Raw genomic sequence first — 27,943 nt, 5'->3', positions numbered from 1 at the left:
TCCTGTCTCCACCATCTCACTGTAATGCTCCTGTCTCCACCATCTCACTGTAACCCTCCTGTCTCCACCATCTCACTGTAATCCTCCTGTCTCCACCTCCATCTCACTGTAATCCTCCTGTCTCCACCCCATCTCACTGTAATGCTCCTGTCTCCACCCCCATCTCACTGTAATGCTCCTGTCTCCACCCCATCTCACTGTAATGCTCCTGTCTCCACCCCCATCTCACTGTAATGCTCCTGTCTCCACCCCATCTCACTGTAATCCTCCTGTCTCCACCCCCATCTCACTGTAATGCTCCTGTCTCCACCCCATCTCACTGTAATCCTCCTGTCTCCACCCCATCTCACTGTAATCCTCCTGTCTCCACCTCCATCTCACTGTAATCCTCCTGTCTCCACCTCCATCTCACTGTAATCCTCCTGTCTCCACCTCCATCTCACTGTAATCCTCCTGTCTCCACCTCCATCTCACTGTAATCCTCCTGTCTCCACCCCATCTCACTGTAATCCTCCTGTCTCCACCTCCATCTCACTGTAATCCTCCTGTCTCCACCCCCATCTCACTGTAATCCTCCTGTCTCCACCTCCATCTCACTGTAATGCTCCTGTCTCCACCCCCATCTCACTCTAATCCTCCTGTCTCCACCCCATCTCACTGTAATCCTCCTGTCTCCACCATCTCACTGTAACCCTCCTGTCTCCATCATCTCACTGTAATCCTCCTGTCTCCACCATCTCACTGTAATCCTCCTGTCTCCACCTCCATCTCACTGTAATCCTCCTGTCTCCACCCCATCTCACTGTAATCCTCCTGTCTCCACCTCCATCTCATTGTAATCCTCCTGTCTCCACCATCTCACTGTAATCCTCCTGTCTCCACCATCTCACTGTAATCCTCCTGTCTCCACCTCCATCTCACTGTAATCCTCCTGTCTCCACCTCCATCTCACTGTAATCCTCCTGTCTCCACCATCTCACTGTAATCCTCCTGTCTCCACCATCTCACTGTAATCCTCCTGTCTCCACCATCTCACTGTAATCCTCCTGTCTCCACCCCATCTCACTGTAATGCTCCTGTCTCCACCCCCATCTCACTGTAATCCTCCTGTCTCCACCCCATCTCACTGTAATCCTCCTGTCTCCACCCCATCTCACTGTAATCCTCCTGTCTCCACCTCCATCTCACTGTAATCCTCCTGTCTCCACCTCCATCTCACTGTAATCCTCCTGTCTCCACCATCTCACTGTAATCCTCCTGTCTCCACCATCTCACTGTAATCCTCCTGTCTCCACCATCTCACTGTAATCCTCCTGTCTCCACCATCTCACTGTAATCCTCCTGTCTCCACCTCCATCTCACTGTAATCCTCCTGTCTCCATCATCTCACTGTAATCCTCCTGTCTCCATCATCTCACTGTAATCCTCCTGTCTCCACCTCCATCTCACTGTAACCCTCCTGTCTCCACCCCATCTCACTGTAATGCTCCTGTCTCCACCCCATCTCACTGTAATCCTCCTGTCTCCACCCCATCTCACTGTAATCCTCCTGTCTCCACCCCATCTCACTGTAATCCTCCTGTCTCCATCATCTCACTGTAATCCTCCTGTCTCCACCATCTCACTGTAACCCTCCTGTCTCCACCCCATCTCACTGTAATCCTCCTGTCTCCATCATCTCACTGTAATCCTCCTGTCTCCACCATCTCATTGTAATCCTCCTGTCTCCACCCCTATCTCACTGTAGAGTGCTGAGATTAAAGGTCTGCATTACCAGACAGGCGGTGGTGGTGGACACCTTTAATCCCAGCACACAAGAGGCAGAGGCAGGCGGATCTCTGAGTTCGAAGCTAGCCTGGTCTACAGAGTGAGATCCAGGACAACACAGAGAAACCCTGTCTCGAAAAAACAACAACAACAAAAAAAGTAAATTACCACATCTGACTTTTAATTTTAAATTGGGGGGGAGGGGCTGGAGAGAAAGGGAGAGAGAGGGAGAGAGAGAGAGAGAGAGAGAGAGAGAGAGAGAGAGAGAGAGAGAGAGAGATTGAGAGAGAGTCTTAGTTTGAGACACAGGCTTGCTGTATAGCTCAGGGTGGTTCAGAACTCACTGTTGAAGCCCAGGTTGTATACCATGCCCTGCATTTAACTTTTTGTTCCGAGCACTCTATGTATGGACCGAAGCAGAGAAGGGAATACACTGGACACCGAGTTCTTCTCACCCTCCCTGGTGGTCCGCCGTCTGCCGTTTCGGATTCCTTGTCCTCCACACCGTTTCCTAGAAGTTCAAAGGAAATCCCCTACCCCCACCCCACCCAACAGGCTGTCCCATTTCTCCTGTGGTGGACGGGTGGGCAGGCTTGTGTGTTCTTGCCAAAACCAGTGAGTCAGTGTGGAAAAATAGCTTAGGAAAAAGCCGTTCAGACCTCCTCAGGAGAGTTAGGGACAGAAAACCTCAACCGATGTGCCTTGTGGACCAGAAAAAAATTGGCATAATATGAAGTTTAAAATTGTGTTTCTTTTTTATGTCACTCATGAAAGGACATCTTGTTTGGGCTCCATCGGCAGGAAGGTTATTTTTTTCATACATATTTACTTAGTAATTCCGGTCAGGAATCTTGCAGGAAACTTGCTGGGTGATTTATTTGTTCTGGAAGATTCCAAGAGCAGCATTTTCAGTTTGTTTGGTGTTATGCTTCTCCTGGATGAGATCATCAGAAAAGAGCTGAGCGGGCCCTATAGTCTCATAATCAGGCCACATCTTGTGCACACTTGGCCTTGGCACAGAGGCTAATGGTGTATACCTAGCTGGGCACCCATCTCTGCTGAGCCAGACTTTGGTCCAAAACATGCTGTGTTTGCACATGTTCCACATGTCACCCAAAGGTGGAGGGGTCAGGGCCAAGCAGGAGTGGTATCTTCTAAGTGTCCTTGTCTCTTTCTGCAGACTTGAGAGTCTTGGGGTCCAGTGCTACTTATGCCTAGTACCCACCCTCAGAGATAAGACTTTAAGAGTTCCCCGATGTGCTTTTTTTTTTTTTTTTTTTCCTCAGAAATTCCATCCCCGTATTGAGGTCACTAAGCCTGTATTCTGGGCTCTGGTGGCAGACCTGACTAGACAGCTAAATGATACACCGGGCATTGAGTGTGGGTAGTGTACTTGTGGAGTTCTGGAATGTTCCTTCAAGGCGCCATGAAGTACTATGTGTAGTATTTGTGATGGAAACTTGACAACCTGTCTTGGCGTCATGACTGAGAAAGCCTGTGGCCCACCTACACGTGAACTGCTCCGTTTTCACAAGGAAAGGGGTTCTGACCCCCGGTGCCATCCAGAAAATCCTCCAGGACACCATTGAGTGACAAGGCGCACTGAGTCAGCCCGCTCCCATGGGGTCCTTAGAGTGGTCAAATTCGTAGAGACCCAAAGCAGAGTGGAAGGTGCCACGGGCCAAAGGGACAGAGTTTCTGTTCGGGGACCTGTGCAGGTTCAGAGATGGGTAGCAGTGAAGGTTGCTGAGTGAACAGAACTGACTCTGTAGTAAAGTACAACCAGCCACAATTAATCAGATTTACCCACCGCCGCCGGAACTCCCGACATCCTGCATTTCCGCGGAGGTATTTGCGCTGGACCGGGGGATTGAACATTGGTACTGTCTCAGTGAATGCAAATACATTTTTTTTTTTTTTTTTTTTTTTTTTTTGGTTTTTCGAGACAGGGTTTCTCTGTGTAGCTTTGCACCTTTCCTGGAACTCGCTTTGGAGACCAGGCTGGCCTTGAACTCACAGAGATCCAACTGGCTCTGCCTCCCGAGTGCTGGGATTAAAGGCGTGCGCCACCACCGCCCGGCCGCAAATACATTTTTTAAAAAGGGTTTTAAAGGTGTGTGCAGACTCAGACTCTCACATTGACCTCCTCTGCCTTCCAGGAAGCTGACGGTTTGGTCCTGATAGACATCGACCACGGAAGTATCACTAAGTCCTCTGACGAGGACATAGATATCCCCGATGTCCCCCTTGTGCTGGCACAGACCTTCATTCAGAGGTAATGTGAAACGGTTTATGTTTGAGCACACATATATTCCAATTCTGTGTTTGCCATTTTTCTAGTTTGTTATTGTGATGAGTATTTTTCATACTTAAGATTTGGACATCATTTTTGAATTTTTATTTGTCTGTTTGTTTGTTTATTTATTTTTGGTGTTTTGAGATAGGGTCTCACCATATAGCTCTGGCTGGCCTCGAACTCACAGAGATCCGCCTGCCTCTGTCCCCCGAGTGCTGGGATTCAAGGTGTGCACCACTCTGCCCATTGTGAATATTTTTTTTTTTTTTTTTTTTTTTTGGTTTTTTGAGACAGGGTTTCTCTGTGTAGCTTTGCACCTTTCCTGGAACTCACTTGGTAGTCCAGGCTGGCCTTGAACTCACAGAGATCCGCCTGGCTCTGCCTCCCGAGTGCTGGGATTAAGGGCGTGCGCCACCACCGCCCGGCCATTGTGAATATTTTTAAACAATGGTGATTTGTCTTTATTCAGATCTTGTCTAACTGTGAATTCTTGCCTTAGGGAGTCAGGGCACATTGGAACCCAGGAAAGTTCCAGGAAGGTTCGTTCCCAAGGCTATGTCCATTGCCCATGGGCCCTGTGCTGTGGTTTTCTTCTAAGCTCAATCATTCATTCATTCATGCATTCATACATTCACTAGATACGTGTAGGACATCGTTAAGTGCTTCCATCCGGCTAGATCTGCATTAATGACAAGGCGGTGATGCTCCCTCTGCTGTGACACTCAGGGTGCTCATCTTGAGGGTGACCTCCTCCATCAGCTCTACTGATGTTTTAGCTCCCCGCCTCAATTCTTGACTGTGTGCTGGTTCTTTGGAGTTGGCTCAGTGGACTTTCTCCCCAGAGGGCTAATTCACAGACATTCAGCCCTTTTAGAGCCCTGAGATCTTCTCCACAGTGCAGAGGTTCCGAGCCATCCTTGGGTGGGTGGGGATGCCCCTGCTGGTAAGTCAGGAGCTGGCTGCACTGTGGCATCTGCCTTCCCTGGCCCTGGTCTCAGACTCCAAAGTCAGGCTGGAGAGATGGCTCAGGGGTTAAGAACACTGGCTGCTCTTCCTTCCAGAGGACCCCGTTCAATTCCCAGCACCCACATGGCAGCACTCACACCTGTCTGTAACTCCAGTTCCAGGGGATCCAACACTTTCACACAGGCACACATACAGGCAAAACACCCATGCACATAAAACACAAATAAAAATACATTAAAAAATAATGTTTAAAAAGAAAGAAAGGTTCCAAAGTCAAGGTCAGGGGAACATGGGGAGTTTGCCCTTCATGGCTATGGGAGCTAGGGCCATGGCTGTCTTCCTGCAGCCAGCTGGGGGTTTGGGTCAGGCTCCTGAGTGGGTTCTTACATTCCTCTTGATAAGCAGGGCTATTCCCCTGGAGGGGGGCAGGAGTCCTTCCAAGCTGGGATTCCTGGCTGTTTGCTTTGGCTGGAGAATCTAGCAGTGTTGGTATGGCTTGCTTTTCAGAATTCAAGTGCAGTGGTGTGGGGTTGGGTCCCTGAAGTGGCAGGGCCCTCCCGGAATGAGCCTGTGGGAGGGAGCATCTCACGGGGGTTCAGCACAGGCTACAGGGCAGTGGTCTTTTCTCCCAGATTCCCCTAGAGATGGTGGGCCATATTGCTCTTGTGATGAGAAGCGTTCTTCACCTTAGGTCAGCGATAAGGGCCACTTTCTCAGTTGTGTGGTCTGTGCGTGTGTGCACGTGCGTGTGCGTGTGTGCGTGCGTGCGTGCGTGTGTGTGTGTGTGAAGGATGAGGTTGTACAGGGAGTGGGCATCTTCTTACACCCAGCTGTCCCCGAACGGAAGGCGCAGCAGACGTCACTGCAGGCAGCACCGTGGTGCGGTCCGTGCAGGGGAGTCACTGACATTCTGTCCCTGCTGTGCCCTGCTCTGTGTGTGCTCTGCCTGGCAAAATCAGTTTGGTGTCAACATGCAGTTGTCATAACTCTGTTAGGAGGGAAGGTCCCGTGAGGCCTCACCAGTCAGGTTAGCCAGGGCTGGGACACCCACCCAGGGCAGCTCCTCAGTACGTTAGGAATGAACCCAGAGCACCACCCCAACCTGCACCAGCCTCTTATGGTCCAGGTTGGGCCCCGCAAGCTTACTATGCTCATGGAGGGTTGTGGGCACCCAAGAGCCTCTCCTCCACCTCACCCCCAGGGGCTCCCACCACCACGTGTCTTACTTCTCACAAAGCAGGGTCTTGTACAACCGTCATGTAGGAGCACTGTCCTCGAATAGGCTGACCTTCTCACATTCATAGTTCTACCCCATGGGATCTCTGCTGGCCCTCTGTCACCTCCCCTTCTGTAGCCGGCTTCTCTGTTTTCTGTTTCCCTCTACTCTGTCACAGGCTCCACGGAGTAGGGCCTCTGTCGGGTCCACACTCAGGACTGTGCCTGGCCTCCAGTGGGTACGTGAGGAACATTTGTGGAACAAATGTGTGTTGCTTCTGTCTGTTTAAAATGGCAGGCTAGCCAGGCAGTGGTGGCGCACGCCTTTAATCCCAGCACTCCGGAAGCAGAGTCAGGCGGATCTCTGTGAGTTCGAGGCCAGCCTGGGCTACAAAGCGAGATCCAGGACAGGCACCAAAACTACACAGAAAAACCCTGTCTCGAAAAACAAAAACAAACAAAGAAACAAAGAAACAAAAATGGCAGGCTTGTTTGCTGATGCCCAGAGCCTCCTCTCTGGCAAATTTCATATCCTTGAAATGCTAAGGATGGTGCCCAGGGCTACGTCCCTAAGTCCCTCTCAAAACACAGGCTTGTGCGGTGATGGGAAGGCCAGGCCCCAGGCTTGACGGTGGCTCTGGGCGAGTCCCCTCTCTGTGCTTGAGGACCTGCAGATGAGCCATTGACCAACTCCCTTCCGGGCCGTGAATGGTAGCACTCAGGACATGGAAGGCAGGGCACAGAGTGGCTTCTGATCCTACCTGGGCAGGGGATGCTACCGGGAGCTGTGGTTGGCCCTCCTGGCAGCCCTGAGGCAGCAAGTGCCTTGTGTCCTGGAAGAAGGCCTTCTCTTTTTAGGTAGGCCTGGGTCTGATGCAGGACCTTCATGTGCTACCTGGAGGTGAATAAAGTTTTCCAGCCCCGAGTTTTTAATGCTCTTCCATGTTGTTGACAGGCATCAGAGCACCTTAAAGTACCTGTCTACTTGGCTGCTGCTCACGTCACACTCAGCTTCTGCTCTGCCTTTTTCCAGAGTCCAGAGCCTCCAGCTGCACCCAGATTTGCATCTCGCCCACCTGAGCTCCAGCACAGACTTGAATGAGGGCCTCGCCCGCCGCCGAGCCTGGCAGCAGACTCTCAACTGCAAGATCCAGCATATCGCCCTCCAGCTGCTCGTCGGCATCTTCAGGTATTTTAAAGATCACCACAGCGTCTAGGATTGGCCACTGAGCTCATCCCCCAGCCTTTCCTCATGACCAGACCAGCCAGTCTCCACCCTGCCCAGCACTCTCCCACCCTTGACCACCTGTCTCTCTCAGCACTGGCCACTCGGTTGGCTGTTTCCTGGAAGATGGTGCCTGGGGACCCGGTCGGTGTCTATGTGCTCTGGCTGAGGGCTCAGGGTCAGTCAAGGGAGGGTCTGTTCTAGGAGCTGTGAAGAGAGAGTTGGTCATTTCCACGGGACTCACACACCGGATGGTGCAGCATCCAAGGTGCTCAGGACAGATGAGTGTGTGGGCTTTACTGCTGAGAGGCTCTTTTACCATTGCCCACTGCCTGGTGTGTGCCAGCACTCCCTAAGCCCTGGACTGGCATCGGCTAGTAGTCAAGTTTGTGTGTGGACTATGACACAGCGCAGGAACCGATTGTCACTTAAGGGTTTCTGTTACAGCCTGGGGCCTTTTCTTCCTTCCAGCTGTTGTCTTTCTCCGGCAGCATCCTTCCCCCTCTGGCCGCTTGCTCCCTGCATCCGTGGCAAAGGAGGTTCTGATGTAGGCTCTGATCTGTTCTGAAGGGGTGTCCGCTCAAGAGGGGTTAGCACGGAACTATGGCGTTCTCGGTGCTCTGATTATCTCCAAAGTGAAACTTAAACAGCCTTGTCTTTTTGATGTCTCCGCTTACATAAAGCAAATTTATTGGGGAAACTAATGAGGCCCTAGGTATATGTTTCTTTCATTCTTTGGAGACAAATCTTTGATGATTGAGGTGGTCGGGTATCTTTATTTATTTTTTTTAAACAACAAAATACTTTCTAGCCTAGCGTAGTGGTGCGCACCTGTGACCCCAGAATTTGGGAAGGAGGCAGAGGTAGGAAGTTCGGTAGTGCAAGACTGTCCTCTGAGTTGGAGGCCAGTTTGAGCTATATGAGACTCTTCCCCCGACCCCAAAACAAAGCAACAAGAAAATACGATTCCAGACTGTAAAACTCTGCATCCCTAGATGAATGCATTTTTCACTCACAATGGAAGGAAGGCACCAGGCACATCCACCTCCCTCACTCTGCCGGCCATCGACTGTTTATAGAATGTCACCGTGGCTTGGGGAGATTGTAAACTGAAGTCCCGTGAGCTTATCACATGAGACAGGTTATGGAGTGGAGGAGGGGCTTGTCTGGGACAGGCTGGTGGCTGAAGTGTTGGTGGCATGCAACCTCTACCCCCAAAGTGACTAGCCCGTAGCTGATTGTTGAGTCTCAATTGGCATAAAGAGCTGAGGCTCCAGGAGGCGGCAGCGGCAGCGGCACTGTCTCCCAGCTTCTCCCTCGTTGGAGAAGTGATGGCGGCCACATAGTCCATCCATCCTGATGCTGTCTTTCCGGGGATACATTAAGTCATGAGGAACATATTTCTCGGCATAATTCTGCTGCTAGACAGCGTGTTTTTGCACGTTTGTGGTGGTTTAGCCCACGGCCCAACTTCTCTTCGCTAGGGAAGTGAAGAACCACTTGAATTATGAGCACCGTGTGTTCAACAGTGACGAGTTTCTCAAGACGCGGGCAGCCGGGGACCAGCAGTTTTATAAGCAGGTGAGTGGGCGGGGCTTGCACGGCACCACCCGCTTCCTCCTCTTTGTTGAAACATTTCTCAAAGGCGGCTTTTTTGGGGATCTAGAAACGTCTTATCAGTTGAATTTGCTTATTCAGAAAGTTTGTTTTTAGTCTGGTTTTCTCTCCTTGGCTGCCTCATTTTTAAATTAGCTTGGGAGCGTAGCGCATTTTAAACCAGAGACACGAGTCTTAAGCATGTGGGTTTGATGGACGGTGGCACACGTGCATGTTTGGGTGTGCATCAGTCCCTTTTCCCTGTCACCGCCCTCCAGCCTAGGCAGCCTCTGCTCTGTCTCCGTGAGGAGAGCTCGGCCCTTCCTGCCGCTGCCACGCTGCTCTGAGCGCCGCTGGCCCTTTCGGACCTTAGCCATGTCTCGGCAGCTTCCTTGACATTATCCTAGGCTTGAGGTGGGGCCCACTCTGCCCATCCCTTAATGATTGGTTTGTCCATCATACAATGCACGCAGGCCTTCAATCTGGCGGGCATCCCTGTGGAGCCCCTGGGGGTTTGTTTTGACCCCTCTGAGGTGGGAAGAACCGCCTGTCTCCAGGGTACAGGTTAACCCATCCGTTGGGTAAATGTGATGGTGACTTCCACGTGGATCTTGTGTGCCTCTCCTCTCCTTTTCTCCGCTGTGACCCTCCTGGTGTCCTCGGCTCTCTTATAGTGATCCAGGTCAGTTTGTGGTCCTGCCCATCTCGGACAAGGCTATCCATACTAGCTCTGGGTCCTCTAGCTATTCACAGAGTCCTACCTTCGATCTTTATGAGACCTATCTCTTTCCTGCATCTTTCTACACTGTTTTGCCTTTGGGTTCCTGGCGTTGATCTTTCTGGACCCCATCCTCCCAGGTAGATCTGGGCACCTTTTACCTCCTTTTTTTTTTGCCTACGTTGGGGGTCGCCTGTAGTCTGAGAGCTTTGTAGCCAGATGGCATACCCACATATCCGGTGGAGTCAAGACCTGGGGGCTGTCTAGTTCTTGACCTGGCCAAGGAAGACTGCAAAAGCAGAGAGAGCCAGTCTGAGTGCTGTGGAATGTCCAGAGGCCCCTGGGGTCAGGGGCACACACATTACAGGCATTGCTGTCCTTGTGGCCGGGTGGCCTGGGCTTCTTAACTTTTGAGTTTTTCCATGTGCAGGTGAGGAGCTGCCTCCGAGTACATCAGAACCAGTTGCAGCCCTGGAGAGATGGCTCAGTGGTTAAGAGTGCATACTGCTCGTATGCTGTGGCTGCAGTCCTCAGCTCCCTCCTTGGGTGACTCACACCACAGTCTCAGAGCCAGGGGGATCTGACCCCCCTCTGGCTTCTGCAGGCGTCTACACTCATGTGCACACACCCACGGATGCATGACTAAGAATAATAAAGTGTAAAAAGAACTAATTGCGAAGCTCCCTGTTTTCACAGGCTCCAGCCCAGAGCCTGTGCAGGAGAGGTCATCCCTCAGTGGGGCTGCTGTAGGCTCTGGATGGAGGCCAGAGGACCATGAGCACAGCATGACAGATAGCTCTTCTCACATGCAGGTTTTGGATACCTACATGTTCCACTCCTTCCTGAAGGCCCGGCTCAGCGGCAGGATGGACGCCTTTGCTCGGATGGACCTCGACACCCAATCAGAGGAGGACAGGTGCCTCACTCTGTCCTACATCCATGGCTTTCTGGGGACTGAGGGCTCATGTGTCACAGTTTTATTTGGACACACAAATGATCAATTGGCAGGCTATTGAGCAATTCACCGAGAACCTTCAAATACAGAGCCTCCTCTGTGTGTCCCTGTTTCCTGGGGGCGGCTTTTGTGTGCCTGGCCCGGCATCCTGTACCACACCCCAATCTCTGTCCGTCTTCACTTTCTTCCCATGCTCCCCATTCAAGAGGCCTGTTTCTTTTCCCCTGCCCTTTCCTGGTGCTTTTCCTGATTTTGTGGGTGTACCAGCCCTGTCCGTCTCTGGAATTGTGGGCTCGCTGAGACTCCTCTCCTTTCCCCTAGAGCTGCTTGAGGCTGGGCCTAGTGACAGCTTCTCACCCTGCGCGTGGCTCTGTCACCTTGCTCGTTAACTCTGGGTGCGGTGGGTAGTGGAGGCTCACGCTTTGTGCCCATGAAGTGAACGTTTGCTTCTCCCTAGGATAGACAGGATGCTTATAAGTCCAAGGAGACCTACTGTGGAGAAGATGGCCTCCAGGAAGGTTTCACCCCTGCACATCACCCACAGGCGCATGGTGGTCAGCATGCCCAACCTGCAGGATATCTCCCTGCCCGAGCTGCCACCCAGGAACTCGTCGCTTCGGATAATGGATACCTCCAGCTGTAAAAGCAGCAGCCCAGGCAAGTCCAGCTGCTACCCGCCTGCGTGTGCCCTCCCGGCACTGAAGCTGACAGATCGCAGCCTGGTTCAGAGGCAGGGAATGCGCTTAAAATTTTAAACTGTTTTGGCCAGGTGTGGTGGCAAACGCCTGTAATCATAGCATCTCGGGAAGCCGGGGTCGGATTGGTGCTTGTGGGTTGGGGGCCAGCCTCCTGGATTTCAGGCTACCCTATGGGAGTGTGATCATTGTGAGACTGAAATCTTGCCTCCATAAAAATAGAAAGAAAAAAAAAAGAAAGAAAGAAAGAAAAAAAAGAACTATTTTTTAAAAGATTAGTTTGTGTCCATGCTCCCACTGCCTTGTGTGTGTGTGTGTGTGTGTGTGTGTGTGTGTGTGTGCATGCATGCATATGTTATGCATATAGTGCATGTCTGTATTTGCGGATGTGTGATGCAATGCTCCTATGTAGATAGCAGTCCCTTCCTAAAGGGTGCAGTTAGATATTTACGAGTCACGTTGCATTTCTGTGTAAACTTCTTAAGGCACACCCTGTTCTGTGTTACACCATCTACCTGTACTCTGAGCCCCACGGAGTCCTTAATGGGTGGGAGAAACTGTTGGGGGCCAGGTCCTTGATGGCTGCTGCCCCTAGCTCAGGCTGCAGGTATCTCCAGGAAGCTGTGAGTCCCCAGAGAGTTTCTGTCTGGCAGAGACAGTATGCGAATGAAAATGTCTCAGCCCTCAGAGGTGTGAACCCCTTTGTAGCTACTTCCTGGCTGTGTGACCCCCCCCAAGCAGACCAGTTCCCTTTCTGGGCCTGCTGTTCCTGCCCAGGCTTGGCAGGTGTGTGCACACTCACTCTGGGACACAGCCTACCTTTTCTGCCTTCATTTGGAACCACCCCCCCCCCCCCGTCCCCCACCCCCACAATCATCGCAAGCTCCACCCTCCTCTAGCCTCCATAGCCAAGGCACCACCCCGGCGTTGGTGTGCCTGGCCTGGCTACTGCCTCTGGTCCCCTGTCCCATGGGAGCTCCCGGAAGAGGAACTTCAACTCAGTGTCTAGTCCCCAGGAGGCTTTGGATTACGCTTTGGAGGGAACTGGTTTAAATCTGCCTGTGGCATGCAGGAGCTCTGTTCCCCTCAGTCCTCACCTTCTGCATCTATGCGGCGGGAGCCCTGTGCTACAACTGCCCAGAACCACTGTTTAGGTGACAAACGCTTCCAAAGACTGAACCCTGCTTGGCAGGTGTAACTTGGCTTAGGTTATTAGCTTAATCTTCAGAGCCCAGCCCCAACATTTTCACTTAGGATTCATAGTTTTAAAAGCATAATTGCCCCATGCAGAATAGTTATTGTTACTCTGGGAACAAAACAGGCTCTTCTTCACCCTTGGGGTATGGAGAATGGCTTGGAAGAGGCACATGGGTTCTTTCCCAAAGCACACAGTGACGTGATGGGTGCCTCTCCGCCTTTTCCAGGACCGTGCTAATTACGTGCCTCTTTCCTTTGATTTTTTTTTTTTTTCAGTTCTCAAAGTGACCCCTAAGTCAACATATACCTTCAAGATTCCCGAGATCCACTTCCCACTGATGAGCCAGTGTGTTCAGGCTTACTACACAGACCTCATCACTCTTCTGAGCAAGGCCATGGGCCTGCTGGGCCCTGGTGACTCTCTGCTCCTAGCTAGGTATATCTACCTGCATGGCCTTATCCATGTGATGCAGGGCCAGCTGCTGAGTGCCCTCTTGGATTTCCAGAACCTGTATAAGACTGACCTAGGGATCTTCCCAGCCGATCTTGTGAAGAGCATGGTGGAATCCATGTCGGCCTCCGAGCGGGCCCAGGCTGAGCGGACACCGGAGCTGAAGCGGCTCATCACAGAGGTCTTGGACAAGCCAGGCGAGGCCCCCAAAGCAGATGACGCCGTGAAGAACTTTGAACTGCCCAAGAAGCACATGCAGCTGAGCGACTTCGTGAAGCGGGTCCAGGAGTCGGGGATCGTGAAGGACACCGTCATCATTCACCGCCTGTTTGACGCACTGACCGAGGGTAAGAGGACCCCACAGCGGTCCTGGGGGTACTGATGTCCTCTGGGTCTGCAGGTCTATAGTTACAATTCGACCAACTAAGATTGAAAGTATAAAAAAGAGCTGTGTCTGCACCGTACATGGACAAGCTTTTTTTTTTTTTTCCCTTATCACTGTTCCCTAAGCCAGGGCTTCTTGGACTTACACTCATGACCACTTTCACCCAAGAATCTCCCATGAGACCCAGGTGTTTAGGAATGTGAACCAGTGTGCAAAACAAATATTAACTGATAATCATCAAGAAATGCATTTTAATATAATTACGTTGCATGCAGTATAATATTAACACCGATTAAAAAGCAGGGCTGAGATGTGGCTCCGTTGGTGGAGTGCCTGCCTAGCATACTTGAAGCCTTGGGTCCAACCCCAGTGCCTAGAATAAACCAGGCATGGTGGCTCATACCTGTAATCCCAGCACTAGAGAATGGAGATGGGACAATCAGAGGTTCAGAGTTATCCTTGGATATATAATGAGTGTGAGAACAGCCTGGGATGTATGAAATCTTTATTTAAAAAAAAAAAAAAAAGAAAGAAAGCAAATTTCCGAAGTAATAAGATGAATGTACTTGTTGATTTTCACATAGAAAGTTTTTTTGTTTTTGTTTGTTTGTTTGTTTTTTAGACAAGGTTTTGCTATATAGCCCTGGCTGTCCTGGAACTCATTATGTAGACCAGGCTGGCCTCAAACTCACAGAGATCCACCTGCCTCTGTCTCCCAAGTGCTGGGATTAAAGGAATGTACCACCACCGCCTGGTCAAGAATTAAACCTTGAAGATGAGCGTTGTGGCTGGTTCCTGCCATCTTGGCACTTGGGAAACTGAGGTGGGAGAAACTGAGTTCAAGGCCAGCCTAGACAGCATAGTGAGTTCTAGGTCAGCCTGGGCTATAGAATGAGACCCTGTCTTAAAAGAAAAAAAATTAAATTTTGTAAAATCTTGGCTGAAAATTTGATTCTGTAAGGCACAACCCATCTTTAGTATTTCTCAAAGTTGATGTTTGGATTTTGTAATCATCAATGCTTAGAATCCCACTTTGCATAAATACTTAGTAAAAAAATGGTAGATATACTTTTAGGTTAGTTTCAAAAATTATTTGAACTTCTAATTCCAAGTCAAGATTCACTTAATGATTTTCTTTAAGTGAAACTCAAATCAGCAACTCAAACTTAAAGCAATTTGTAAAGTAAAATGTTTTAAGACAATGCAATGCAAAGATATGCGAATTTGCTATTTACCGGCCGAGTAATGACAGTAAGAAGACACTAGAAGTCTCCATTTTCCATAATTAAGCCAGTGTGTGTCTGTAAGAGCAGAAAACCCTGTGTGCTAAAGACGTGATCAATCGGAACCTCCAGCAGCTTCAGGTCCGATTCAGTCACGGTGTTCTGGGCAGCTTTCGCTGGTGTTCTGTGGCATGACGGCATGCACAGCACCAAGTGCACACATGTTCAGACCCAGAGCTGCAGGTGACGCTGCGTGATACAGCACGGGGCTGAGTTCTACATGAGGCTAGCTGGCTCTGCAGATGCATCTGACCCAGTGGCCACGCATGGGCTGCACAGCTGTGGCTCAGCTGAAGAATTCACACACACACACACACACACACACACACACACACACACACACACACACGGAAGCACAGTGCCAGGTGCCAGGGCAACCCACCTGATTAAAAAGGCCTTGGTACTCTTTACCGCAGGGCTCTTGTTTCCTGGGTTTGGCTATGCTCTGTGTCTCCAGGGAAACGCTGTTCCCAACCCAGGTACTGCTTTCTGTTCCGCTCAAAATCTCCGATGATGATCTGTCTCCCGACAGCACCCAGGTGACGTTTCACACTCACAGACTGTGTCCCGCCGTCTGTGGAAGTTTGGAATCCATTTTATTTCTCCCTGATCCATGTTACCCGCACCGACACGTGCATCTGTTCTGCCTGTCTGCGGGCCGTGTGGGAGGAAGCATAGCTCATCTGTCCCCTGGTAATTGAGAGGCGTCCTATGACTTTGCCTTTCCAGTCACTGAAAGGGAGGGTCCTGACACCTGTCCCTAGAGTCTGGGTGGGTTGGTTCCTCCACTTAGAGCCAGAAGCTTGCTTGGGCCAAGTGTCAGCACCCTAACTGTGTGCTGCCCCCCCCCCCCCCGCCACCTGTGAGCTCTGCTGCCCACCGCCTGGCAGTATGCGCCTCCTCACCGAGGTCTTCTTGTCTAATGTGAGCTGGCACTGCCCAGCTGGTGTCCCCAACCATCTGCCCCCATCCTGGCTTCTCTCCGTGAGTCATAATCTCAGCCTTTGCCTGAGTTGTGTGTTGGGACAGCTCTCTCTCCGCTGTTGACTTGTGAGTGGGCTTCCTGTGCTCTGGACATCTTCTCCTTGCCAGGGTGGGCACACCAGGTGTCCCCCGGTAGAGCTGTGAGCACTGCAGAGCGTGCATGGGCTGACCGTGTACTGCTGCAGGAAGGCTTGGACCCGAGTGCGCTTCCTACCTGCTGAAACTCTTGAATTTTGCATTCACTGGACTCTGCTGGCCAGTCAAGTCCCGTCAGCCCATCCACAGGTTCTGCTTCCACAGACTCCACCAATTGCAGATAGAAAATATTTGGAGAGAAAATATTTAGAGAGTGAGCATGGGCAGATTTTTTTTTTTTTTTTTTTTTTTTTTTTTTTTGAGACAGAATTTCACTGTGCAGCCCTGGCTGTCCTAGAACTCACTCTGTAGACCAGGCTGGCCTCAGACTCACAGAGATCCACCTTCCTCTGCCTCTCGGGTGCTGGGATTAAAGGCGTGTGCCACCACCACCCAGCAGGCAGATGTTTTCATCATTTCTCAGGCAGTAAACTTGAACCTCCGTGGTGTTGGGCACACAACTCTGAAAGGTCTTAGAACACACGGGAGGGTGTACATGGTACTAACACCATGTCACTTATAGAAGAGACTTGATACACACAGGTCTGAGGAATGACTGTCTGGGGGAGGAGATGGAGATGGCGGACCACCTGTCACTAGCCAGGTGCAGTAGGCATCTGTGGGGTAGCCTGCACTGCTTGGGAGCTAGGGGCTGCAGATAAACTATGGGTGTGCTAGCGTGTGAAGGGAGACAAGGCATTCACAGGAAGACTCTGAGGGCTGTGTGTACTTTTCCTCTTCCCACTGTGTGACCTCATGAGGATGTGAATGCCCCAAGGGCCCCCTGTACACTGCGGGGTCCGGTGCACAGTGGCCTGAAATGGGGTGATTCAGACCCATAGGGTTATTCTTCTCACCCGGCAACAAGCCGGGCGTGCCTGGTGATGCCTCTTTCTCCTTCACAGCCCTGGTCTGGTCTGGTCACCTAGTTACTCAATGGTTGGTGAGGGAAGAGAATCTGCTTTTTTTTTTTTTTTTTTTTTTTTTTGAGACAGGGTTTCTCTGTGTAATAGCCCTGGCTGTCCTGGAACTCATTTTGTAGACCAGGCTGGCCTCGAACTCACAGAGATCCGCCTGCCTCTGCCTCCCCAGTGCTGGGATTAAAGGTGTGCGCCACCACGGCCAGGCACCTGTCTCTCTCTTAAGGCCTTTCTTCTTCCTCTGCAAGTGGTGGCATGTGACATCGCCACCTAGCTACCAGAGAGCCTGGGAAGTGAGTAGCAGCTGTGCACCTGTTTTACCCTGGGCCTGGCCAATGAGGAGCTGTCCAGTGGCCTTTCCTTACGTGATTCCTTAGGGAGGGAAGTGCCCCAGGAGGGGGGCAGGACCCCGTTGTCACTGCTGTGACTATCTGTGTATTTCAGTCAAGTGGCTGAGCTGAAAGACAAAATTCTGGCAACACTGATTGTTCCCATCTTGGAGTGAACTTGTAAGATACAAGAGTACACTTGAGGGCTGGGACATAGCTTCATAGAGAGTTTGGTGTGATTAAGACCCTGGATTCAAAACCCAGTGACTGGACCCCCCCCCCAAAAAAAAATACAGTTGAGATTGTATTTGAAATGATCATTCACATTTTCACGTTCGTTCATGTGAAGTCCGCCGCTGGCAGGAGCACACAGTCTGCACGGCAGCTCACAGGAGGGCCACCTCAGTGTGTCGCTTCAGCGTGGCGTGTCTGCAGCCAGCTCCGATGGGGACGCTGCCTGCGTGATGCTGGGACGAGCTGGGGCTGGGCTCTCGAGGTCGGTGGGTGACAGGGTGGAGGTTCACAGTGGCGCCCTTGGGAGAAGTTGGAGACGGGGAATGAGCATTCTGTCTGTGGGCATGGCGGTCATGCGCCCGAAGACTATTGAGGTTTGTGAGACAACTGAGCGTGTGGGGGTCCATGTGTATACACAGTGGCTGTGGGTGTGTGCACAGCGGTAGGGAGGCACCCTCGCTTGGAGTTGGGTCCTGCTGTAGTCCTGGCAGTGTGGTAACCATAGCTCGCTGGGGTGCTGGCTGTAGGTGCAAGAGGTTTGTTCTTAGTCTTGCTGTTCCCACTCAGCATGTCCAGAGCACATTAGCCCCTCACCTCCAAGGACGGGCCACTTGTCTATACGAGGACATTTGGGTGCTGGCTGCACAGGCCTTACTGTGTGCGGCTCTGATGACCGCTGTGGTGTGGGTGCCCAGAGGATCTGTCCCGAAGGATGTCCATGAAGGATCCCTGGCTCTTTCGCTCTCTCAAGCAATGGTGTGGCCTGCCATTCTTGCCCCTACTTCCCCTGTTCTGTTTTCTGGGCGCTTCCTTGCACCCTGTGTGACTGCAAGCCTGTCTTACATGATGTCTGATGGGAAGAACATGTGCTTATGACCCCGGCTCAGTCAGTCTGAACCCCAACAGGCCGCAGAACTCAGTGTTTGTAAGGTGGAGGACTCTGGGTCACAGTTTTATGGGGCAGGGGATGACTCAAGCTGTCGATCACCTCACTGAACTCCCTGTCTGGTGCAGGAGCCTGCAGAGGCTTGTCCCGTGCATGGGGTCACCCCCCACGTCATACAGATGGGTACCATACCTCCGACCCTTGTGAAATTGTTTTTCCACTGGAGCTAGTGACTTCAAGGCTTACATGGAGCTTGTGGTGTAGCGCAGTGGAACACTTGCCTGGCAAGGCCCTGGGTTCAACCCCAAGCTCTGCAAAAGAAGAGCAAAAAGAATTTAAAATACATGCTATTCAACTACCTTGAAAGAGAAAGCAGGAAAAAAAAAATGAAAATGGCGCCACCTGGTGGAGGTCCCCATGAGACTGTTCTGTACCTTACAGCTTTATGATTGACCTTCCTGTTGGGCCTCCTTCCTGTGGCCTCAGCTGCCCTTGTTATTTGGAAATTTCCCCTGGAACCTTTCCCATCCTCCACAGCCTGCACATAGTTGTTCCCTTACACATGGCTGTGTGCTCACCCACCACACTGTGGCAGCAAAACAGATGTACCAGACACTTGTCACCATGACACTGTTACCACCTGGGAATGGTGATGTGGACCCAATGGGACTTCGTCCAACTGAGACCTGGGCCTCTGAAGGCTGGGCACAGGGACACAAGGTTCTGCATAAGCAGGGACCAGCTGCCAGCGGGCAGGGTTCGTAATTCCTACTTCAGTTTCCTAGTTTGTACACAGGCCTGGCTAGTGTGGCTGCCACAGACTGTGGCTATGAGGGTGAGCTGGTGTCCTCGGTGTACCGTGGAGGGCCAGTGTTGGTCTGTGCTGCTGGGGGAATTCACTGGTGCCGAGGGAGGTATGTGCGCAGTTGGTGGGTGTGCGCCAACATGACCTGTGTTGTTAGGGAAGGCTGTATGGGGCTGTTCACTGCATTGTTAGGGAAGGCTGCATGGGGCTGTTCCTGCATTATTAGGGAAGGCTGCATGGGGCTGTTCCCTGCATTGTTAGGGAAAGCTGCATGGGCTGTTCCTGCATTGTTAGGGAAGGCTGCATGGGGCTGTTCCTGCAGTGTTAGGGAAGGCTGCATGGGGCTGTTTTCCTGGGTGTTGAAGGAAGAGGTGTGGTGTTCTGGTGTGACAGTTAGGATGAGTCTATAGGGAGGCACACAACCACGTGGCCTGCTTGGGGGCAGTGCTTGGTATGGCTGGAGTGTGGGACATGAAAGGGAAGAGGGGACAGTCTGGGGGATCTTGGGGTCTGGTACGGTTGAACAGTCCGGAAAGGTTTGAGTGAGGAGCAGGAAGGTCCGTGTATGCTTTAGGAAAGCAATCGTGGGGCCAGAGGAAAGCAGCCCAGCAGCAGGGTAGTGATAGCAGCAGTGAGGAGTGTGGCCTGTGCAGGACGGAGGGCCTGGACCCATTAGAGGACACAGAGCAACAGACAGGCTCAGGACACATAAGCCAGGCAGGACCAGGCCGAGGTAGACGTGGACAGTGAGAAGCTAGACATGGACCGTGAGGAGCTAGGTCTTAGAGGCGAGTGTGAGCAAGGGCTGTATCCCAGAAGAAAACGCCTTCTATGCCCGGCGTAGTGGAGAATGGCTAGACTCTCAGCACACATGAAACTAAGTACTGATGCTCAGTGAGTTCCAGGCCAGCCTCAGAAACAGTACAACTTTGTCTCAAAAAAAGGTCCCCTTGTGGCAGTTACTGTGACTACCTGTGGTAGGTCAGATGATCATTCCTCTGTGGGCTAGAAGGGACAGGAGGCCTCTACCTAAATCTTCTGCCCCACAAGCTGGGGCAGGCAAAGGCCCTCAGCTAAACGGTCCATGCAGAGAGTCCCGGGCGCTGGTGCCACCTGCTGTCTGACTTGGGTAGTGCGAGCGTGAGGCCCCATGAACTCTCTCTTGTGAAACTCAGGCCATGAGAAACAGATCAACCCCGAAACGTTCCGAGATTTCTACAACTGCTGGAAGGAGACAGAGGCAGAGGCACAGGAGGTCAGCCTGCCTGCCCTGCTGATGGACCATCTGGATAAGAATGAATGCGTGTACAAGCTGTCCAGCTCCGTGAAGACCAACCGTGGAGTTGGCAAGATTGCCATGACCCAGAAACGTCTCTTCCTGCTCCCCGAGGGGCGGCCGGGCTACGTGGAGATCGCCACCTTCAGGAACATAGAGGTGAGATTTCCCTGGTGCCAGGCGCAGAAGGCAACCGTCCCCGAGCTGTTTACCTCAGGTGACCTTCGGCACCTGTGTGCCTTCTTCCTCTACCCCAACCTGCTCAGCTCTCAAGTAGGGGTGATGTGGCGCCCCTGGGGCAGTACTCCTCACCCGATTCCACTGCGGTGACCATGTATGGAGGAACAAGGTAAGGCTGGCTATGACCTTCTCACCAGAGACGGGAAGCTAGGAATGAGTTCATCTCAGGGAGATGGCTACATGCTGACCACTGAGCGACTGTGTCCTACAGCAGTGTGTCCCACAGCGTCTACTTGTGTTTCTGGGCACGTGCTGTTTAGTATCAGTTTTCATATTATATTTTAATTGGCTTTTTTTGAGACAGGGTCTTGCTATGTAGCCCAGGATGGCTTTGAATTTGCAATCTTCCTGCCTCAGCTTCCTAAATATTGGGATTATAGGCCTGGGCTACCACACACCTGGCCACATTTTTATTTATTTATTTATTTATTTATTTATTTATTTATTTATTTATTTATTTATTTATTTATTTTTAAAGATTTATTTCTTTATTACATATACAGCGTTCTGCCTGCATGTGTGCCTGCACACCAGAAGAGGGCACCAGATCTCATTATAGATGGTTGTGAGTCATGTGTTTGCCAGGAATTGAACTCAAGACCTCTGGAAGAACAGTCAGTGCTCTTAACCTCTGAGTCATCTCTCCAGCCTGGTTGGTCAGTTTTTTGAGATAAGGTCTCTCTCTATGTAATCTTGGCTGTCCTGGAACTATGCAGTGCCCACAGAGATCCACCTGCTTCTGCCTTTGAGTGTTGGGATTAAAGGCGTATGCTACCATGCCCAGCCACATTACGTTACTCCAAAGTGAGGCGGTCTGAATCAGGTGTACTGGTTTGTTTCATTAATCCCAGCACTCAGGAGACAGAGGCGGGAGTTCTGCAAGTCTGAGGCCAGTGTGGGCAACATAGTGAGACCCTGTCTCTAAAAAAAGAAGGAGGCGGGTGGTGGCGGCAGCGCACACCTTTAATCCCAGCACTTGGGAGACAGAGGCAGGTGGATCTCTGAGTTCAAGGCCAGCCTGGTCTACAGAGCGAGTTTCAGGACAGCCAGGGCTACACTGAGAAATCCTGCCTCAAAAAACCAAACCCCCCCCCCCAAAAAAAAGCAGGTCTGAATTGGGACCCTGATGATATTATTATTATTATTATTATTATTATTATTATTATTATTATTTAAAGATTTATTTATTATGTATACGGTGTTCTGCCTGCATGTATGCCTGCAGGCCAGAAGAGGGCACCAGATCGAATTATAGATGGTTGTGAGCCACCATGTGAATGCTGGGAATTGGACTCAGAACCCCTGGAAGAGCAGCCAGTGCTTTTAACCCCTGAGCCATCCCTCCAGCCCTGATGATATTATTTTGTGCCTTATATTTACAATTACTGTCCCACACTTGAGGCCTAGGAGAGGTGAGTTGGGGGTGTCATGTGCCCTCAACTCCTGAGAGGTCACAGCAAGAAGGACCAGGCCCAGTGGCCACTGTGATGCCCACAGGGCCTGCAGCTGCAGTCCCTGCCTGCTTGGCTGGGTTGCTGCAGAAGTCCTCCGGGAAAAGTGAAAGGTTGTAAGGGGCACATGTGCCCAGCATGGCAAAACCTGCCCTCCGCCGTGCCTTCCGGTCACTCCTTCCCTCCTGCCACCAACCCAGGCTGCTTCTCTGAGCCTTCCTCTTCTCTTCCTCCGGCAGGAAGTCAAAAACACCACAGTGGCGTTTCTCCTCCTGAAGATACCCACCTTAAAGATAAAGACAGTGGCCAAGAAAGAAGTCTTCGAGGCCAACCTGAAGTCTGAATGTGACCTCTGGCACCTGATGGTGAAGGAGATGTGGGCCGGGAAGAAGCTGGCGGACGACCACAAGGTCTGAAGTGGGGGTGGTCCTGTGGGCACGGGTGGCATTGGGTCCTGAAGCGGGCACCCAGAGTTTGCAGCTCAGGCCCGGTACCCCTGGGCAGGGGAGTTCTACCGTCTGAAGGTACAGAGAAGCGGCTGTGGCTCTGTGACCCCACCTCAGGCCATGTGGCCTTTGGGGTTGGTGTGAGGAGGAGCACATGCAGGCTGCAGCCCACACTTACTCAGTTTACCTTTGTGCACCGTCCGCCCTGGTGTCTTCCCAGTGAATGGTGGATAGGGTTGGGGGACGTGTTCCTGTCATCTAAATGGCGAGGAAACCATATGTTATGCGAGCCAGGTGTGCTAGCACGGACCCGTTGTCTTAGTACTCAAGAGGCTAAGCTAGGAAGGTCTGGAGTTTGAAGCCAGCCTGGGCTACAGAGCAAGACCATGTCTCAAACCATTACATAACCAAACCGAAACAATGGACCAAGGCCACGATCCGAGGACACTCACAAAGGAACTGGTCATAAGGGTATGTAGAGACTTACCGCCTCACCAGTCGCCAGAGAAATACCTTAGAAGGAACAGGCTGGCTGGTGGCAGGGGTGCGGAGAAACCACCACTTGTGATGGGTTATTCCCTGTCATGGATTGGGAGCGGACTCTGTCCTCTCCAAGGTTCCGTATTCCGTGATCTCTGGCCTAGCCACATTTGCTATGCCATGGCGAAAGGCCATGGCGGGGCTATTCCCACACCTGTCACTGGGTACAGCCACAGCGTGGCTGTCGTAGTGTGGCTGGGGCAGGGGTGAGGAGTCATGAGTCCCTGCCTGTCTCATTTAGAGAAGAAAATGTGCTGTCTCCGGGGGTCAAGAATCGGTGTGTTGTGACTCAGAGCCAAAGACTGTGCGACCCAAACTCCAGACCCCTCAGCGTTCACTCTTCTTTGAGAAGTGCTGCTTTCTTCAGTGAAGCCAAATCAGGAGACGTCCAGGGTTTGGGCTGGGCTGACACACATCCGCTTCTGTCCTAGGACCCACAGTATGTCCAGCAAGCACTGACCAACGTTTTGCTTATGGATGCCGTGGTTGGCACGCTGCAGTCACATAATGCCATCTTTGCTGCCTCCAAGCTGGCCTACTTCGACAAGATGAAGAACGAGAGTGAGTTCTGAGAGGCCACTGCCTCTCTCTGTCTGTTGTAAGCCTGTGCCTCAAGCTTTTCCTCTGGTTGGCATTTATCGCTTAGAACCCACCCAACTTTCTTGCTCTGCTATTTTTTCGGGTTTTTTTTTGGGGGGGGGGTCTTCCTGTGTAGCGCACCTGAACTCAAACTCACGGTCCAGTTGCCTCAGTCTCCTGAACGCTGAGATTACACCCAGCTATCATTTGTTGTGTGATTCGGTTTGGAGTTCTTTTGGCATTTTTGTTTTGTTTTTGTCTCTGTTTTTTTGTTTGTTTGTTTGGTTGGTTTGTGTGTGTGTGTGTGTGTGTGTGTGTGTGTGTGTGTGAGAGAGAGAGAGAGAGAGAGAGAGAGAGAGAGAGAGAGAGAGAGAGAGAGAGGGAGATGTGTGAGCACATATGCCACATCATGTGTGTGGAGGTGCAGGTCAGAGGACAACTTGGAGTCAGCTCTCTTCCTTCCACAATGTGGGTCTCCGGGATTGAACTCAGATTGTCAAGCTTGGGGGCAAAGTGTCTAAACACTGAGCAGCAGTCTCACTCACTGGTCCTAATTTGTTCTGGGCATCGATATCGTTCTCTCGTTCGCTCTTTTATTGTTTGTTTGAGACAGGGAGTCGTTCTAGCGTAGGCCACCCTGGAACTCAGTATCTTGCCCAGGCGGAACCTATTGAGGCCACAGAGAGTGTGTGGCGTTAAAACAACAGGAAGTTCGCCTCGGAACACAGACTGAGGGAGCAGGACTGTCTGCAAACGCCGTTCAGGTCCTATTGATACTGAGATGTCCCTCTCATGCTGAACCCCTTTAAGATGTGGCTTACCAAGTTTAAGGTCTCACAGAGGGGTGCCACCCTCCCTGTGACGGCTCTGAGACACGCGCACTCTGCAAGAGGAATTCCCACACCTGCTTAGCGTCGCCCCTGTGCTCCTGGTGGCCATTGGCTCACGATCTCTGTGATCTCGTCTGTCCCGGGTGCTTCCCATCCCCGGGATCCCTCCTGACTCCATCCTTTCACTCAGTACAGTGTTTCCTCAGTTCCTTCACGAGCCGGCTGGTGCTGCCACGTCACTCCTTTAAGGAAACGTTACTTCGTATGATGTGTGTGGTGAGCATATCTATTTGTGAGTGTGTGTGTGAGTGTGTGTGTGTGTGTGTGTGTGTGTGTGTGTGTGTGCATGCTAACTATGGCGTGTGTATGGAGGTCGGAGGACAGCCCCAGGTGTTGGTCCTCATCTTCCACCTTGCTTCAGGTGGGGGGCCGTCTCATTTTTGTTTACTGCTGTGAACGTTAGGCTAGCTTCTGGGGGGCAGGGGGCGTCTCCCGTCTTTGCCCTCTGTCTGTCCACAGGAATACTGGGGTTGCAGAGGTACCTCCTTGCACCCAGCTTTCCACGGGTCCTCTTTCTTATACAGCAAGCACATAACCCACTGAGCCGTCTCCCAGTCCTCCGTTTCTTTAGTGGCTACAACACTGTGTCCTTGGCAGTAGCACATTTTTCTACACCCTTCTTCTGTAGTGGACGTTTAAGTTGGATCTGCCTCCTGACTGACGAAGGCGGTTGTGAATGCCTGTGCAGGTTCGTGGAATCTCTCCTGGGTGTGTCGTCAGGTTTTAAAAATAGCTGTCCAAGAATTAGAAAACACGCCAGGCTGTGTGCTCACTCACCTCGGCCTATCTTCATCTTGCCCTTTGTAACATCTGTCACTGACTGTGTGGCCCTGACGCTGCTTTCTGGTCATAGAACCCGCTCCTGCCTGAGCTGGGACAGCAGCCAGGAGGCTCAGGGGCCCCCACGTTGCCTGGAGACCCACGGAGCCTTCCAGCAGCTCTAGCTGACCGTCCTGGGTCTCCACAGAACTGCTCTTTTCCTGAGATGGGAGTAAAATCAAATAAACACTGCACTTGAGCTGTTTATATAACTTTAAACGAAGGCCTTCTCATTGCCAGCAGCTTATGGAACGGCTTTCTAGCTCCTCCGTAAACAGTTTACAGAGTTGCCACGGTAACACTCAGCACAGGCTCTATCCTTGTCACCTTGTTCCCTGTGGCACAGGAGGCGCCCTCTGAGCTCAGGTCACAGCATGCTGAGCTCCTAACCCTGATTTAAGAAATCCAGAAATACCTTCTAGTGCAGGGAGATCCCACGCTTGACTTAGAAGCACCGAGTCCGCTTGTGATGGAAGGTCTGAAAATACACAAAATGAAAGGAGCACCCCCCTAGGGAGCGGGTGGAGAGGCAGCGGCAGAGGGTCCCATCATTGCTTCCTGCGTGGTTGGAGCTCAGAACTCTGTTGTTACAGTTTCTTTTGAGAAATGAGGACAGTAGCAATCGCACCAGATGTGAAGTTTAATGAAAGGGGGGGGGGCACCAGCAAGTCCCTAAGGTATAGTCTCCTCTGCAGGGCAGGTGATCCATGGGGGTGGGAGGCTAGGAGGTAGCCCAGGGGGTTAGTGGAAGGGTCCCTCAGCCTGGCAGGTGCTCCCAGAAACCCCCAGGGAAGGTGGTTTCAGCACTGCCTAGAATCAAGAGTTGGACTGTGCAGAAAGAGAGGCAAGGGTCACCCGGCGTTTATCCTGGCACCATTTGCAGAGTCTTAGTCACGGAACTAGACAGATGAATGGGTAAAGAACTGTGACCTAGGGCTGGGAAGATGGCTCACTGTGCAAAGGCGCGCGTTGCCAAGTCTGATGACCCGCGCTCAACCCCTGGGATCCACATGGTTGAAGGAGAGAACTGACTCGCATTCATTGTCCGCTGACCTCCACGTGTGTTCTGTGGTGTGCGCATCACACACAAAATGTTAAAAAATATATATATTCAAAGAAAATGTGACCTAGACACAGTGGCGTACTGTTCAACCAGGAAAACATACCTGACCTGCTCCCCATCAGGGATGAGGCCAGAGCACATCTTGGGTGGTACTGTCCCTAACGCTGGTTTCCAAAAGCACCCCCTTCAGGCCGCACGTGGGTTTTTTGTTTGTTTGTTTGAAACCACAAATTCCTAACAGGAGAGCTTTGTGAGTTGGATGCCGCTGCTGTCCTACGTCCTTGAGTCTGGTAACCTTGCTCATGTGCCTGTGTTTCAGTGCCCATGGCAGTCCCAAAGACAACCTCAGAGACTCTAAAACACAAGATCAACCCTTCGGCCGGAGAGACCGCTCCTCAAGCTGTTGATTTCCTGCTGTATACTCCGGGTAAGGTGACCTCTCACTGCTTTTGGTTGTGATGAACTTAGATTTGGGTTGGAGGTCCACCTGGCGGCAGAGAAGGGAAAAAGCCCCAGGCTATAAACAGGGAGGGTGCTTTCTGTCTGTAGGACAGAGTCCTGAGCCACAAGGGCAAAGCTGTCAGGACCCCTCTGCCCACTTGGCCTTGTACCACCCTATATTTGGGCAATAACTTTGTTGGGGACCCAGAATACTCATTCCCTGCCCTCTGCAGTATGTGACATTTCTGGTATTGTGTGTCAGCTCTTGCCTTTGGTTGAAGGGGTTGCTCTTGGCCAATGGTTGTATAGCCATGGGGTAGTGGGACAGCCTAGCTCCATATGGGAAGCTGGAACCCACTTCAATCAGTCACCACACCGGTTCCAAGTGGACTGGATTCTAGATGAACCTAAATAAATAAATTGATACCACCCACTAGATGTGGGTGACAACCTGAAGCGAATTGACCCCGCTCCATAGCTTCGGGTAGGTGTGGAAGTTGGTGGGCACGCCATAGTTGGGTTTCTCCGGTTGACCCTCTTCCTCTGATGCCGAGTGCTCACCAGCTGGTCCTCATACTGCTGCTTACCTGTGGATCCTGGTGCAGTCCCGGTGGATCCACACAGTTCTGTCTGCCCCTTCTAGCTCACAAGAGCCTAGACTCTCCAGGGAGGGTGGCATTCTGACATCTCCACTCCCCCGGCACTTCGCACTGCCCTGGTGTTCTGTGGGTACCTGGAAGAGAGCTGAGTGGTCGGAGGCGGCCCCTCCTACCATCATTGATCTGCCAGACTTAAACGCCTTGGGGCTACTTTCCTCTTCAGGGCGCCTGGACCCTGCAGAGAAAGTTGAAGATGCACACCCCAAGCTGTGGTGCGCCCTGAATGAAGGCAAAGTGGTCGTGTTCGATGCCTCCTCTTGGACCATCCACCAGCACCGCTTTAAACTGGGCGCCTCCAAAGTGGTGAGTGCAGCGCTTTGAACCCAGCGTGCTGTTCAAAGAGATTCAACGGACAGCCCGTGCCCTAGCATCACCGAGTATTGACTTTGAGGCGCCAGAGCCCCTAAGAACATGCCGTTCTGCAGAGGCCCCGGCGGCTTGATTGGCCGTTCCTACCATCCATCTTCATTATGGCAAATCCAGCCACTTGTTGACAT

At 51.7% G+C, this 27,943-nt stretch overlaps 1 protein-coding gene across 1 annotated transcript in view; it reads left to right on the top strand.

Moving 5' to 3' along the window:
- The window catches only part of Dennd3 (DENN domain containing 3), a 52,822-nt gene that overhangs the window by 17,499 nt on the left and 7,380 nt on the right, over positions 1-27,943 (top strand). Inside the window, exons 8-18 of the mRNA XM_059247787.1 lie at positions 3,927-4,042; positions 7,278-7,433; positions 8,954-9,050; positions 10,596-10,699; positions 11,196-11,395; positions 12,907-13,428; positions 20,218-20,477; positions 22,249-22,419; positions 23,427-23,556; positions 26,666-26,773; positions 27,610-27,749. Coding sequence (XP_059103770.1) covers positions 3,927-4,042; positions 7,278-7,433; positions 8,954-9,050; positions 10,596-10,699; positions 11,196-11,395; positions 12,907-13,428; positions 20,218-20,477; positions 22,249-22,419; positions 23,427-23,556; positions 26,666-26,773; positions 27,610-27,749 — 2,004 coding nt within the window. The remainder of the gene's footprint in view (positions 1-3,926; positions 4,043-7,277; positions 7,434-8,953; positions 9,051-10,595; positions 10,700-11,195; positions 11,396-12,906; positions 13,429-20,217; positions 20,478-22,248; positions 22,420-23,426; positions 23,557-26,665; positions 26,774-27,609; positions 27,750-27,943) is intronic.

The sequence above is a fragment of the Peromyscus eremicus genome, chromosome 20 (assembly GCF_949786415.1).
Source record: "Peromyscus eremicus chromosome 20, PerEre_H2_v1, whole genome shotgun sequence".
NCBI classification, from domain to species: Eukaryota; Metazoa; Chordata; class Mammalia; order Rodentia; family Cricetidae; genus Peromyscus; species Peromyscus eremicus.
The sequence above is the reverse complement of the archived record's forward strand: the minus strand, read 5'-3'. Positions and strand labels throughout refer to the sequence as shown.